Source organism: Carassius gibelio, chromosome A3, assembly GCF_023724105.1.
Source record: "Carassius gibelio isolate Cgi1373 ecotype wild population from Czech Republic chromosome A3, carGib1.2-hapl.c, whole genome shotgun sequence".
Taxonomy (NCBI): Eukaryota; Metazoa; Chordata; class Actinopteri; order Cypriniformes; family Cyprinidae; genus Carassius; species Carassius gibelio.
The window spans coordinates 29,803,932-29,816,731 of NC_068373.1; the positions used below are offsets into that span (position 1 = coordinate 29,803,932).

Consider the following 12,800-nt stretch of genomic DNA (forward strand, 5'->3'; position numbering starts at 1 on the left):
CGGCTCAGTTTTTATGCGTATGTTGCTCTGTCGAGAAGCAAAAATAATTGTATGTAGCCTATTCTGAGTCAATACCATGCTTTTCCAAAGAGGGGGACTGTTTAAGTCAATTCGTAATTCACAGCTGTTGAAACAGCCTTTAAAATAGTTTGGGCATATGAGGACATACATTAGGTTAAACTTCTGAATGCCCGCCCATAGAAATGGAATAATTGTATATAAAAAAATAATAATAATAAAACAGCAGCTAATTACGAGCACACAACTACCGATCCACGACGTCGCAGTTACTTACTGGCAACATCACAAGTTACGTTGTGGTGACGTATACGCACGCACCTTTCACTTTTCCCGTTGCCACGATGTAACTTTCGTCACCAGATTACTTTGCAGTTACGGAACAGCTATGTATTTGTGTTAGCTGGGCTTGTGCGTGTCTAGTAAACATGGTAATGTGTCTAAAGGCATGCATCTCTGACCTGGAGCCGCCTGCGCCTGATTACTCCCGAATCATCCATGTCGCGTGCGGCGAAGGACACGCTGCTGCTCCTGCTGCGGGGATCAGTGGAGACTCACTCCGCTCGGGTCCATCTAGAACGTTATCATACTCGTACTAAAGGCTGAACGAGGATCTGTGATGCTCGCATCCCGCAGAAGCACGAGCACTGAACGCATGCCTGCGAAACCATAAAGGAACTTGCGCGAGATCGTCAACACGATGACGCACTGCTACCGCGTCCGCTCCTTTTAGCACCTCTCTCTCGCTCTCAGTTCATTCATGTCATCCTCTCTCTCTGCCTCCGGGATGTTTATCTGTCTCTTTGGAGCGTTATTATTATAAAACGAGGCATTTTATTAATTATTATATATTATTACGCAATACATGTTTGGCATTTTATGCGTGAGGACGTCATTCGATAGATCCAGAACAACGTTTTTGGACACCGCTAGGCACGACCAGATGGAGGGGCACAGATGAGCGCATATCTGGCACTGAGCAGACTGAGGGGTGGCCACTGATCTGTATGGATCGCTCATCGCCTTCTAAACTGACAAAAGAGCAAGAGGGAGTGTAGCCACCGGAAGAAGATACCCTACGTCACAGCAGTAGCGTCATCTTACTAAGCATAGCGCCACATAGTGTTTTGGATCATTTAAACGTCTTAATCTACATTAATGTAAAGCCAGCCTTTTTTTATAAAGATTAAATCAGATGATAGACAAAAAAAAAATCAAATTATTTTTCCATTATACAGGTGCTGGTCATATAATTAGAATAGCATCAAAAAGTTGATTTATTTCACTAATTACATTCAAAAAGTTAAAATTGTATATTCATTCTTTACACACATACTGATATACAGGTCCTTCTAAAAAAATTAGCATATTATGATAAAGTTCATTATTTTCCATAATGTAATGATAAAAATTAAACTTTCATATATTTTAGATTCATTGCACACCAACTGAAATATTTCAGGTCTTTTATTGTTTTAATACTGATGATTTTGGCATACAGCTCACGAAAACCCAAAATTCCTATCTCAAATATTATTATTATTATTATTTCTTTCTATTTTGATGAATATAACTGACAACTAAGGAAAATCCCAAATTCAGTATCAGAAAATTAGAAAATAACGTAAGACAAATACAAAGAAAGGATTTTTAGAAATCTTGGCCAACTGAAAAGTATGAACATGAAAAGTATGAGCAAGTACAGCACTCAATACTTAGTTGGGGCTCCTTTTGCCTGAATTACTGCAGCAATGCAGCGTGGCATGGAGTGGATCAGTCTGTGGCACTGCTCAGGTGTTATGAGAGACCAGGTGTCTCTGATAGTGGCCTTCAGCTCTTCTGCATTCTTGGGTCGGGCATATCGCATCTTCCTCTTCACAATACCCCATAGATTTTCTATGGGGTTAAGGTCAGTTTGCTGGCCAATTAACAAAAAATAAAAAAAAGTCTTTAAACCAGGTACTGCAAGCATTGGCACTGTGTGCAGCTTCCAAGTCCTGTTGGAAGATGAAATCTGCATCTCCATAAAGTTGGTTAGCAGCAGGAAGCATGAAGTGCTCTAAAACTTCCTGGTATACGGCTGTGTTGACCTTGGACCTCAGAAAACATGGCAGATGACATGGCACCATTACTTACTGTGGAAACTCCACTGGAACTAAAGCAACGTGGATTGTGTGCCTCTCCTCTCTTCCTCCAGACTCTGGGACCCTGATATCCAAAGGAAATGCAACATTTACCTTCATCAGAGAACATAACTGTGGACCACTCAGCAGCAGTCCAGTCCTTTTTGAAGCGAGACGCTTCTGACACTGTCTGTTGTTCAAGAGTGGCTTGACACAAGGAATGCAACAGCTGAAACCCATGTCTTGCATACGTCTGTGTTTAGTGGTTCTTTAAGCACTGACTCCAGCTGCAGTCCACTCTTTGTGAATCTCCCCCACATTTTTGAATGGGTTCTGTTTCACAATCCTCTCCAGGGTGCGTTTATCCCTATTGCTTGTACACTTTTTTCTACCACATCTTTTCCTTCCCTTCGTCTCTCTATTAATGTGCTTGGACACAGAGCTCTGTGAACAGCCAGCCTCTTTTGCAATGACCTTTTGTGTCTTGTTCTCCTTGTGCAAGGTGTCAATGGTCATCTTTTGGACAACTGTCAAGTCAGCAGTGTTCCCTATGATTGTGTAGCCTACAGAACTAGTCTGAGAGACCATTTAAAGGCTTTGCAGTGTTTTGCGTTCATTAGCTGATTAGAGTGTGGCACCAGGTGTCTTCAATATTGAACCTTTTCACAATATTCTAATTTTCTGAGATACTGAATTTGGGATTTTCCTTAGTTGTCAGTTATAATCATCAAAATTTAAAGAAATAAACATTTGAAATATATCAGTCTGTGTGCAATGAAGAAATATAATATACAAGTTTCATTTTTTGAATGGAATTAGTGAAATAAATAAACCTTTTATGATATTCTAATTATATGACCAGAACCTGTACACATTATCATACATAAGTAGCAAGAGATATAAAAAAACTAAAGAAAATAAAGCAAACAAATGTTATGGCAAAGCAGGCACACATCCCCAAACTGACTCAAATGATTCGCGAACCCGCTTTGAACTCCCGAACTGACTCAAATGATTCGCGAACCCGCTACGAACTCCCGAACCGATTCAAATTTTTCGTGATCCCGCTCCGAACTCCCGAAATGATTCAAATGATTTGCGATCCCCAAACTGACTCAAATGATTCGAGAACACGCTTTGAACTCCCGAACTGACTTAAATGATTCGCGATCCCCATAACTGACTCAAATGATTCGCGAACCCACTACGAACTCCCGAACTGATTAAGATGATTCGCGATCCCGCTCCGAACCATAGACAGTAAAAGAAATGGACACAGCGACCCCATTGGAACTCAATTGAGACAAGTGAAGCCCATTTTTAGCGTTTTTTAGCACTTCCGTTTCTGACGCGCAGACTCAAACGAAGCTTGACGACGTCAGCAACCTGTCTGACAGATGTAAATCTTCTAGTAGCTGTGCGTGCAAACTGCCATCGTTAATCTTGCAGAGACAGCGAGCTTGAGCGGGGAGTTCTTTGGCGTGAGTGAGCAGGAGTAAGTATTCTGATTAATTATTTTGTATAGTATTTTAAAATGTAACGCCAGTACGCCATGTTAAGTTAATTGCCTGCGAGCTTCTCCACCTGTCTGTACGGTAATGCGACAGAGAGCTGAGTGGTTATGACGCAATCGTTAGCCTATTTTTTACAAAAACTGTTTATACGGGTCCATAATGTAACATACAGTAGAAGGTAATGGAGCCCTTTATACATTGTTGTGTATCTTTAGAAATAAATAATGGACAAACAGAGTCTTTAAACGCCTCAGATGTAAAGTTATTCACTGTCAAAGTGACGCCAAAATGAATGGGAGTCAATGGGAATGCTAACGCAAGTGAAGTTCTGCTAAAAGATGGCAGCCCCCACCAGACTTCAACTTCCGGTCGAGTTCCTTGCCCCCTGGGGCTTACAAGAGTTCCCGTTGTGCACGAGCGTCATGGAATACTTCTGCCGTTGTGCACGCGCGACCTCTTCTGGTCGTAGATACTGCCCCTTTAATAAAATATGGTTGTATGGTTTGGCACACTTTGTGTTTTATTTATCATTTAACGGTGATCAAAACAGTGTATGCACATACAAAACAGCTCGTTATGCTGCTTGATATTGCAAACTGATTGTTGTCATATTATTTTATGTATAATCATAATCATAATCACACTGGTTTGTGGTGCAAATAGGTTTTAGGTTTACTGCACTTATTCATAGAACATACCATATTTTTTAATTGCAAATTAAGATTGATATTATTTCATATTATAAAAAAAGAATGCAAGAAAATTATATATTAATAAGACATGGTTTAGACATTTTTAGTATTATTTGTTTGCTTCAATTTTATTTATTTTTTTAATATATGATTTTTCTTCATGAGCTTCACCAATAAACCATCAGTATTAATCTGTCAGAGTAATTACTTTTTTAAATATGTATGATGAAGAAGATTAATAATTTTTTCTCAATATTGGTCAAACCTGACTTGAATTTAAATATTTAAAAAAAATTCATTCAAACTAGCGAAGGCCAAAGCATCGGTGACCTCACAAAGTGTCCCAGAAAACCCAAGTCTAAATCATTTATTTTAACCTAAAAGACAAGTGCATTAATAGAAACACAGTGGGGATCTTATTTTACATGGTGTGTGTGTGTGTGTGTGTGTGTGTATGTGTGTGTGTGTGTGTGTGTGTGGTCAGACAGTAAAGCAGCTTGGCCTGCAGAATGAGACTGAGTTTAATTCAGAGCTGACAGAAGTGATCTGCAGCAGGTCAAATGAATGAATGGACAAACACGGGACAGATGTACTGCTCACGTACAAACCAACCCACATGATCCTGCTGTGACATTTATAAGAGAATTCAGTGTAAACTCATACATTTGTTAGAATTGGCCTTTTCCTACTTTCATGCAACAAAAAAATAAATAAAAATAAAACCTCACTGCAATCTGTTTGTCCCTGATACACAGATGAGTGTCCACAGTGTTCAGACAGTTAACAGACAGTTAAGTGTTCCTGTAGCTCAATTAGTAGAGCATTGCGCTATGAAGCGCAAGGTTGGGGGTTTGATTCCCCGGGAACACATGATGTTAGCCTGAATGCACTGTAAGTCGCTTTGGATAAAAGCGTCTGCTAAATGTATAAATGTAAATGTAACTGATCCTTCAGCACACATCTCAGGTGTGAAACACACACTACACCTGCTGTATGACAGACATGACCTCTGGTGACCTCACCCACTGTTTAGACACTCAAATTCATCTTATAAGTTTTTATATGGTGTAAATGTGAATATAAGTGTATAAACAAAAACAGATTTATGCTGAAGAGAAACCTGAGCCATGAAGACTCAAGTATCACAGAGTGAAGCAAGGGTGAAGGATAGTTTCACACAGTCAGGAGGTAAACAAATAACAACAACAAAACTCAGAACACCTTAGAAACAGATTAGTATCCTAGCAACAACACATTCTAGAATCTTCAGAATTCTTTCAGAATATTTAACAATAAAATATTAATGTAATCCATTTTTAAATATACTTTTTTTTACCTGATTTTATTCTTAAATTGTTAATTATTTATTCTTTTAATTTGTTACTAATAGCTTTTTTTTTTTTTTATTATTATTTTTTCAATCTTTTTAAATTTAACCTTAACTGCTTTGATTTCTTTGTATTTATTATCTTTTTTCTAATACGTCTGTGTAAAATAAATGGAGAAAATATTAATATATCATTTCAATTTATGCATTTGGCATTATGCATTTTCTTGGGAATCGAACCCATGACCTTGTGGTTAAGAGTTCTATATGCTTTCCTTGCCCTCACATGAGTTATAAACAACTTTTAGAGTAAATAGTTTCACACTCCTGATGTCAGAGCTGTTTACCTGTGTGCCTCTTTTCCCGTAACTAATGAGCTTAAATTATTAAGATCCTGGCGTCTATGACCCTGCACATGGCTATCTGTTTCTCATCCTGTGTTTCCCGTCAGGATCTGACGTGTCTTGAGAGTCCGTCATGGCTCTTATAAAGAGGTCTCGTGTTGTTCACATCGACCAGCTGTCTCTACCTGAGCACACATGGAGCCCGTGATCCAGTCGGTGAGCGTGAGGGTCCCAGACGCGGTTTACCCCCACAGGACGGTCCGTGTGATGCCGAGAGGAGCCTCCTCTCATTTCGTCGGGAGCACCATCGTGATTCTGTCTTCGTACGCCGTTGCAACTCTGGCCATGAACTGCGGCAAAAAGATCCAGGAGGAGAGATTGAAAGCATCTGGAAACTGACTCGGAGTGCCCCATCGAACGCTGCTGTCATCTGATACAGACATGGACCTTGGAGAGACTTTGTGAAGTTTGTCACACTTTGGCAGCGTACTTGTCCCCAAGGTTCGGGTCGATACATCCATGCAAACTTTGAAGAGATGATTTTTCACTGTGATGCTGAATAATTAAGTCAAGAACAGGGAAACAGATATCAGGCCTTTTTACTGATATCTGATTGAAATCAGTTTGTTGATTTCATTCCCATAGTGAAGCACTGTGATACACAGACAGTTTTTTTTTTTAAATGAAGTGTCATTTGTTTATTGCAATGTACAGAAATGATAATAAAATGTTTAATACATTGTGTAAAGCTTGATTGACTTTGCTTTATTAGTCATGCTCTTCATGAAGCATATAATGTTATTTAAGATGAATGAAGACAGATGTGATTAAATAATATCGTGATTCATTTGCATGCTACAAGAACAGATTGTTTGTTTGTTTATTTTTTTGACAACTGCAGATTCCTTCAGAATAAAAGGTCATTTAAAAACTAGATTTTCCTCTGAAGTCAATGTGAGTGGTATTTACATGTGCAAAACTCAATGCCAAGGCCCTTTCAAACTTCCAAAGTCTTTCCAAAGACGATAACTAAACAGATAATGTTATAATAAACGCTCCAATTCCATAAGAATAGAAAAGTCCACACCATAAATACAGGGATAGAGACACAGAGCAATGATAGTGTTGCTTTCAGAACATTTTTAGGGAGTTCTGGGTGGTTTTAAGCACGTATCTGCTGGCTGTTCTTAGTGGTTACCCACTGGAATAAAACAAAAACACTTTGTGAAGGAACAACACACTTCTCTTCAACAAGACACATGATGTTTTATTTTAATACTTTAATATTTTGTGTTAGAGGTTTGGGGTTTATTCCACAAAGAGACTTTTAATTTAAATTTTAAAATACAATTTTAAATCCCAAACTGTCAGTCAACAGGAGAAATCGTGATGAATGGTCTTGAGTGACCTGACCTGTGCTGCACTTCCTCAGTCCACCTCTAGATGGAGCGCAGTACCGCTCACTGTCAGGCCGGCCAGCAGAGGGCGCTCTAATGATGATTTATATTGATCTGTGAAGTGAAGAAACTCTATGCATGCAGAAACATTCGTTTGAAATGGTGGATGAACATCTGAGCCAGCCCAAAGAGTCTCTCATAAAAAATAAAAAAAGTGACAGCAGCCTAATTTATCCTCTGAATAAAAGTCATAAAAAACTAAAGAGAAATAGAAAGTTACTCACTTCTGAATATCTAGCTTTAATAAGAATCATCATTGAATTCATGGAGTTTGATTTGATACATTTGTTTATTCTGTTTCTGTAGTACCTTTGTTTATTTTAATGCAAATATTGCAAAAAGGGAAATCCTGGCGGGACTTATAAAATGCTACAGTCAGATGGTAACAAATTAACTCTGTGCACAAATTCCTTTGTAGATTGGATTATTGAACTTTTGAATAAAACTACATATGATGGCATTCAAAGGTACTTGAAAAATACTATAGTGTTACCACAGTACCATGCCCACAGTAGCAGTACTTTTAGTTTTTGCGACAGATATTGACACATTGTAGGCCATGAAGCTGTGTATTTTAGGTAAGAAATGGTGAAAACCAAGTCCAATCAGTCCATACAAGCAAAACCAGCTCTGAATGACAGAAGAAATGCAGTGCAATTAGCGGCGGTCCCGTCGTCATAATGTGAGTGACCTCTCCAGACCAACACAACAGCTCATCCATGAATAGATTTGATACAAAGGATTATTATTCCAGCTCAGATGACCAAAGGCTAACAGCTTCTGTCTGCTGTGCTCAGACCCAAAATAAAACACTGGAGCCCCTGCTTACGAAAGCGTCTGTATCACTGTGAATCGCTCTGACAGCTGATGACAAGAGAGAAGACACACATTCAGAGACGTCCCGCAGCTCTGTGTGTGTTTCAGGCTGAATCCTCTCAGCTCTCTAACTAGGGCACAGGGTTTGCGTTTAGGGCCAAAAACGTCTTAAAGCAGCGCACGGAGGTGGGATTATTCCAGAAGGAAGATTAGAGACGGAAAGACCAGCAAAACAAGCCCCCAGTGTCTGCTGAGAGAAAACATCTCATGGTCACTGCAAACGGCTGCTTTCTGCTCTCAGAAATATCTCATATTCCATGAAATATATCAGACAAGCATTTGACCATTGATCTAGTTTTTATTTTTGTATTTTATATTTAATTGAAAGTTTTAGCAAATGTGAGTGTGTGTGTGTGTGTGTGTGTGTGTACTACCTCAAAATTGCCATTTCTTTGTAACTGTTTGTTAAATTTACTCACAATTTCTAAGTGAAAATAGTTTATACACCATTTTTTCCAAAATTATACTAATAATTGCTTGTAAATTTTCCCTAAAATTACAAAGAAACAATAAGTAACATTAAATTAAATGTGAGATTTTTAAGACTGTTATTGATATTTACTTGTAATACTGATTTTCCTTGTAATGTACAGTTTTACGTTTTTTCTTTTTTTTTGTACAGTGTTGTTATTGTTTATATATATATATATATATATATATATATATATATATATATTATGTATTATACTGTTTTATTTCAGTACACCATAAAGTAAATGAAACCAAGAAATGTTGTTTTGGCAACTAACTGATAAAAAAAAAAGTTTTTAAATTTTATCTCATTTCAGTAAATATTTATTTGATTTCAAGTAACAAAACATTTTTTTAATGGTTTCAGTGTTTTGTTTCTTATACTAACCCTGCAATTCATATGCATTGTGTTGTTTTTGTGAATTTTGAGTAGTACTTTACAACACGTTTCATTTCTTGTGCACTTTTGCAGTTTATCTCATCAGTTTAGATTGACAAGCGAGACTTTAGAGCAGCTACACCATACGTTGGTGTTGACATGCTCGTGATGGGACAAGAAGCTTAGACGTCCCAGATTATCCTAATTCCCCCAGATTCACCTCCAGTCACTGTCAGATACTGTACCCAGGTTTTGGGGAAAACAAAACAACAGAAAACACAGCCAGCAGGTGCAGTGACTCAGATGCATTTAGAAGCAAGGTCAAATGAAATAAAGCCTCTGTGCTGTTCTCATTAGAGAGCATTATCAATGTGTCTTTGTTTTGACTCTGTTTACAGTAGGCTGTTATTGCTTTTATTATGTTTCTTTGAGAACTGCACTCATTGAGATCAACCCGATGACAAGTGTGTGTGTGTGTGTGTGTGTGTGTGTGTGTGTGTGTGTGAGTGTGTGTGTGTGTGTGTGTGTGAGTGTCAGAGAGAGAGGGAGGGAGGGAGGGAGGGCTGTTGTCATGGAGATGTCCTTCGTCTCCAGCTCTGGGTAAGGAGTGTGTGTGGATCAGACCGAGAGAATCAGACACTCACAGCAGACGTGCACGCTCCACTATCAGGTATGAAGCAGTTTTATGGACATATAAACAGTCATTTTGTGCTTTAGAAGAGCCAACAAGGTGTTTGTTGTGTGTACTGGAGTAAATCTGTGTGTGTGTGTGTGTGTGTGTGTGTGTGTGTGTGTGTGTGTGTGTGTGTGTGTGTGTGTGTGTGTGTGTGTGTGTGTGTGTGTGTGTGTGTGTCATCCTCCTAGGCAGGACTGCGTGACACAGTTAAAGGACATTATTATGAGTAGCACAGGAAGATGGGAAACTTCTTTTCTATAGACACGATGCTATCTATCAAAGTTTATATGTTGAACTGAATGTTTTCATCACTGTAATGAGGATTCCAGTTTGACTGAAAGTTTCTGTAGACGTCACATCTTTTCTAGAGCAAAGAAAGTGGCCAGATTTAAACTGGGCCTAAACTAAAACACACACACATACACACAGTGTTTATGAATTGATTGATTGATTCATTTTAGTTTTATCCTATTTTATTTTATTTTAATTATTAATTAATTAATTTATTAATCTATTTATGCTTATTATAATCTTAAAGGAAGCACAAACAACCACGATCCTCTTGGATAAACAAATTATTTTTGCTTTATATTTTTAGAAATTCAGTTATTTGATTAGCATATTTTATTTTATTTTATTTTATTTCCGTGCTTATTATAATCCTTAAGGAAGAACATCAGAGTCTGAGAATTGGGTACTATCATGCTGGATAAACAAATGCTTCATTTTCAAATGTTATTTTAAGAATTTCAGTTTGTCCAGCAGGATCTTATTTGATTTGTGGAAGATTCCAATAGAATTGATTCCAAATCGTGACGTCATTATGGCGGGAATTCCTCTAAAACTCGCTTGTGGAATTTAGGCAGGAATAAGAATATGAACACATCAAATGATCTCAGCTCTCAGTGTTTATCTTTTATGTCATTATGAAGCAGAATATAAATGATTAAGGTTTTTATAAAATTTATGTCATTCCGCAGCATCATAACACCAGTTAATGAGAGTTGTTATGGAGTGTTTTCTCATCCTCGATTATTTCTTGCAGCTTAAACGTAAACACAGGTGAAAATGGGCGTGTCTAGAGTTCTGCTCGGCCTCGCCCTCCTCACGAGTCTATTGGCTGCCGCTGTCATGAGTCACGAGGGGGCGTGTCTACGGGACGGGAGACACAAGGCCACGCCCAGTCCAGAGCGTCATCTGAAGCAGTGCTCGCTCTACAGGGAGAGTGTGTGCACTCTTTATAGTCATCTTACAAACACACACAGCTGATTCAACACTAGTCGAGATCAGATTATTAAAAACTTTCATGTCTATTTCCCAAGTAGAGTTGGGACTGTATGGTCTGTAGTTTGTGAATGTGTGTGTCTCTGTCCAGACTCGTGTTGTTCAGAGACAGATGTCCAGGATCTGTCCAGCGAGGACAAGTCTTTCTGGGATAAGTGTGGTCTCCTCAGCCCTCTGTAAGTCTCTGATTTATCTTTAATAAAATAGGATTAAAATAACACTGGGAATGACTTCACAAGCAGGTTTAAGTGTATAAGTGTTTAATAAAACTTTATTATTATTATTATTATTTTATTAGTATAAAGGGTGATTTTTAAAAACTGTAAATATTTATTGAAATTAATCTTAATTTCTATATTTATTTAGTTATTTAGTTTATATTCAGTTACTTTTTAGTCCATGTTTGTTAGTTTGTCTATTTTTAAATTTATTTTTATTTATATTTTAGTTATGTCTATTATAATATGTTTTATGTATTTATTTGAACTAATTAATGTTTGCTAGTTTATTTATTTATATTTTAAAATTATGTTTATTAATATATTTAGTTAATTGGTTATTTAATTATTTTTATCCATGTTTATCTTTTAGGTCATTTTTATGATAACATTATTTATGTATTTATTCATTTATTTTAATTATTATTTTATTTGTTCGTTTATTTATTTACATTGTAAAGTATTTTATTAATGTATGTATATATATATATATATATATATATATATATATATATATATATATATATATATATATATATATATATATATATATATATATATATATATATATATATATATGATTTCTTAATCCCGCGGGACCCAATATGAATCTTGCAGGAATGGGCGTCAAAAAACCTAGCCTGGGTCTCGTCTTCCCACGATTCTGTGAATAGCAAGAATAATGGAGCTACATGAACACTGGGCTTGCTGCAGTAGTCCATGTTACACTGTGTTTGGTCATAAACAGATTACATTAATCGCTTACCTCGACACTGTCCCTAATTTTTGTGGAAAAAAGCGTGCACTAAAATTATAAACTTAAAGCGCGTGCTCTGCTCCATTCACAAGCTGCGGGAGTCAGTCGAGAGTAAGAAGAGATGACTGATAAGACCATGCTGGAGGATTTGCTTCTCAACAGATCCTGAGCTCCATGACAAATGTCTTGTAAGATGTGCTCCCTTTCATGATCGCAAAATCGAAAGTGAAAATGAACAGTGAGCGCTCATTCAAAAGCGATTTCAGTACCCCGTTTACTGATATCAGCTCCCAGATGCGTGAAAATATACAGTGGAAGACAGAAATTTAGCGAGAGCAGGATTAAGAAATCAGTCCCGCGCAGGACTCTAGTGTGAACTAAAATGTTGCCTTGATGTGATGTTTACCATCCTGTGTCTCTCTGTAGCTGTGAGTCTTTCCTGAAGCGCGTCGCCTGTTTTTACCGCTGTTCTCCTGATGCTGCTCGCTGGACACACCCACATCGAGACTCCTCCCTGAAGGCGGTGCCTCTGTGCCACAGCTTCTGCAGAGACTGGTGAGGCTTCATCTTCATAAATACACTCTGTCTTGGGCCCAAGGCCATAAGCTTTGATTGACAGGAAAGATTCTTAGGTTCTTCATCATTTACCAGTTTAGCTGTTGGT

At 37.7% G+C, this 12,800-nt stretch overlaps 2 protein-coding genes and 2 long non-coding RNA genes across 5 annotated transcripts in view; 2 read left to right on the forward strand and 2 right to left on the reverse strand.

Annotated features, from left to right (window-relative positions):
• Positions 1-1,085, reverse strand: part of LOC127941944 (microtubule-associated serine/threonine-protein kinase 1) — a 35,267-nt gene extending 34,182 nt beyond the window's left edge. Inside the window, exon 1 of one of the 2 annotated variants that reach the window (XM_052537441.1) lies at positions 480-1,085. In XM_052537441.1, coding sequence (XP_052393401.1) covers positions 480-518 — 39 coding nt within the window. In that variant the 5' untranslated portion in view covers positions 519-1,085. The remainder of the gene's footprint in view (positions 1-479) is intronic. The other variant, XM_052537437.1, reaches the window with a different exon arrangement.
• LOC127941973 (uncharacterized) lies at positions 1,062-6,952 on the forward strand. The gene is made up of 2 exons (XR_008149238.1): positions 1,062-3,636; positions 6,126-6,952. It is a non-coding gene; the product is annotated as an uncharacterized LOC127941973 (long non-coding RNA).
• Positions 6,780-12,800, reverse strand: part of LOC127941968 (uncharacterized) — an 8,970-nt gene continuing 2,949 nt past the window's right edge. The window contains exon 3 of the long non-coding RNA XR_008149237.1: positions 6,780-7,529. This is a non-coding gene — a long non-coding RNA (uncharacterized LOC127941968). The remainder of the gene's footprint in view (positions 7,530-12,800) is intronic.
• Positions 9,763-12,800, forward strand: part of LOC127941962 (riboflavin-binding protein-like) — a 7,373-nt gene continuing 4,335 nt past the window's right edge. The window contains exons 1-4 of the mRNA XM_052537453.1: positions 9,763-9,871; positions 10,923-11,102; positions 11,253-11,337; positions 12,563-12,691. Coding sequence (XP_052393413.1) covers positions 10,946-11,102; positions 11,253-11,337; positions 12,563-12,691 — 371 coding nt within the window. The 5' untranslated portion in view covers positions 9,763-9,871; positions 10,923-10,945. The remainder of the gene's footprint in view (positions 9,872-10,922; positions 11,103-11,252; positions 11,338-12,562; positions 12,692-12,800) is intronic.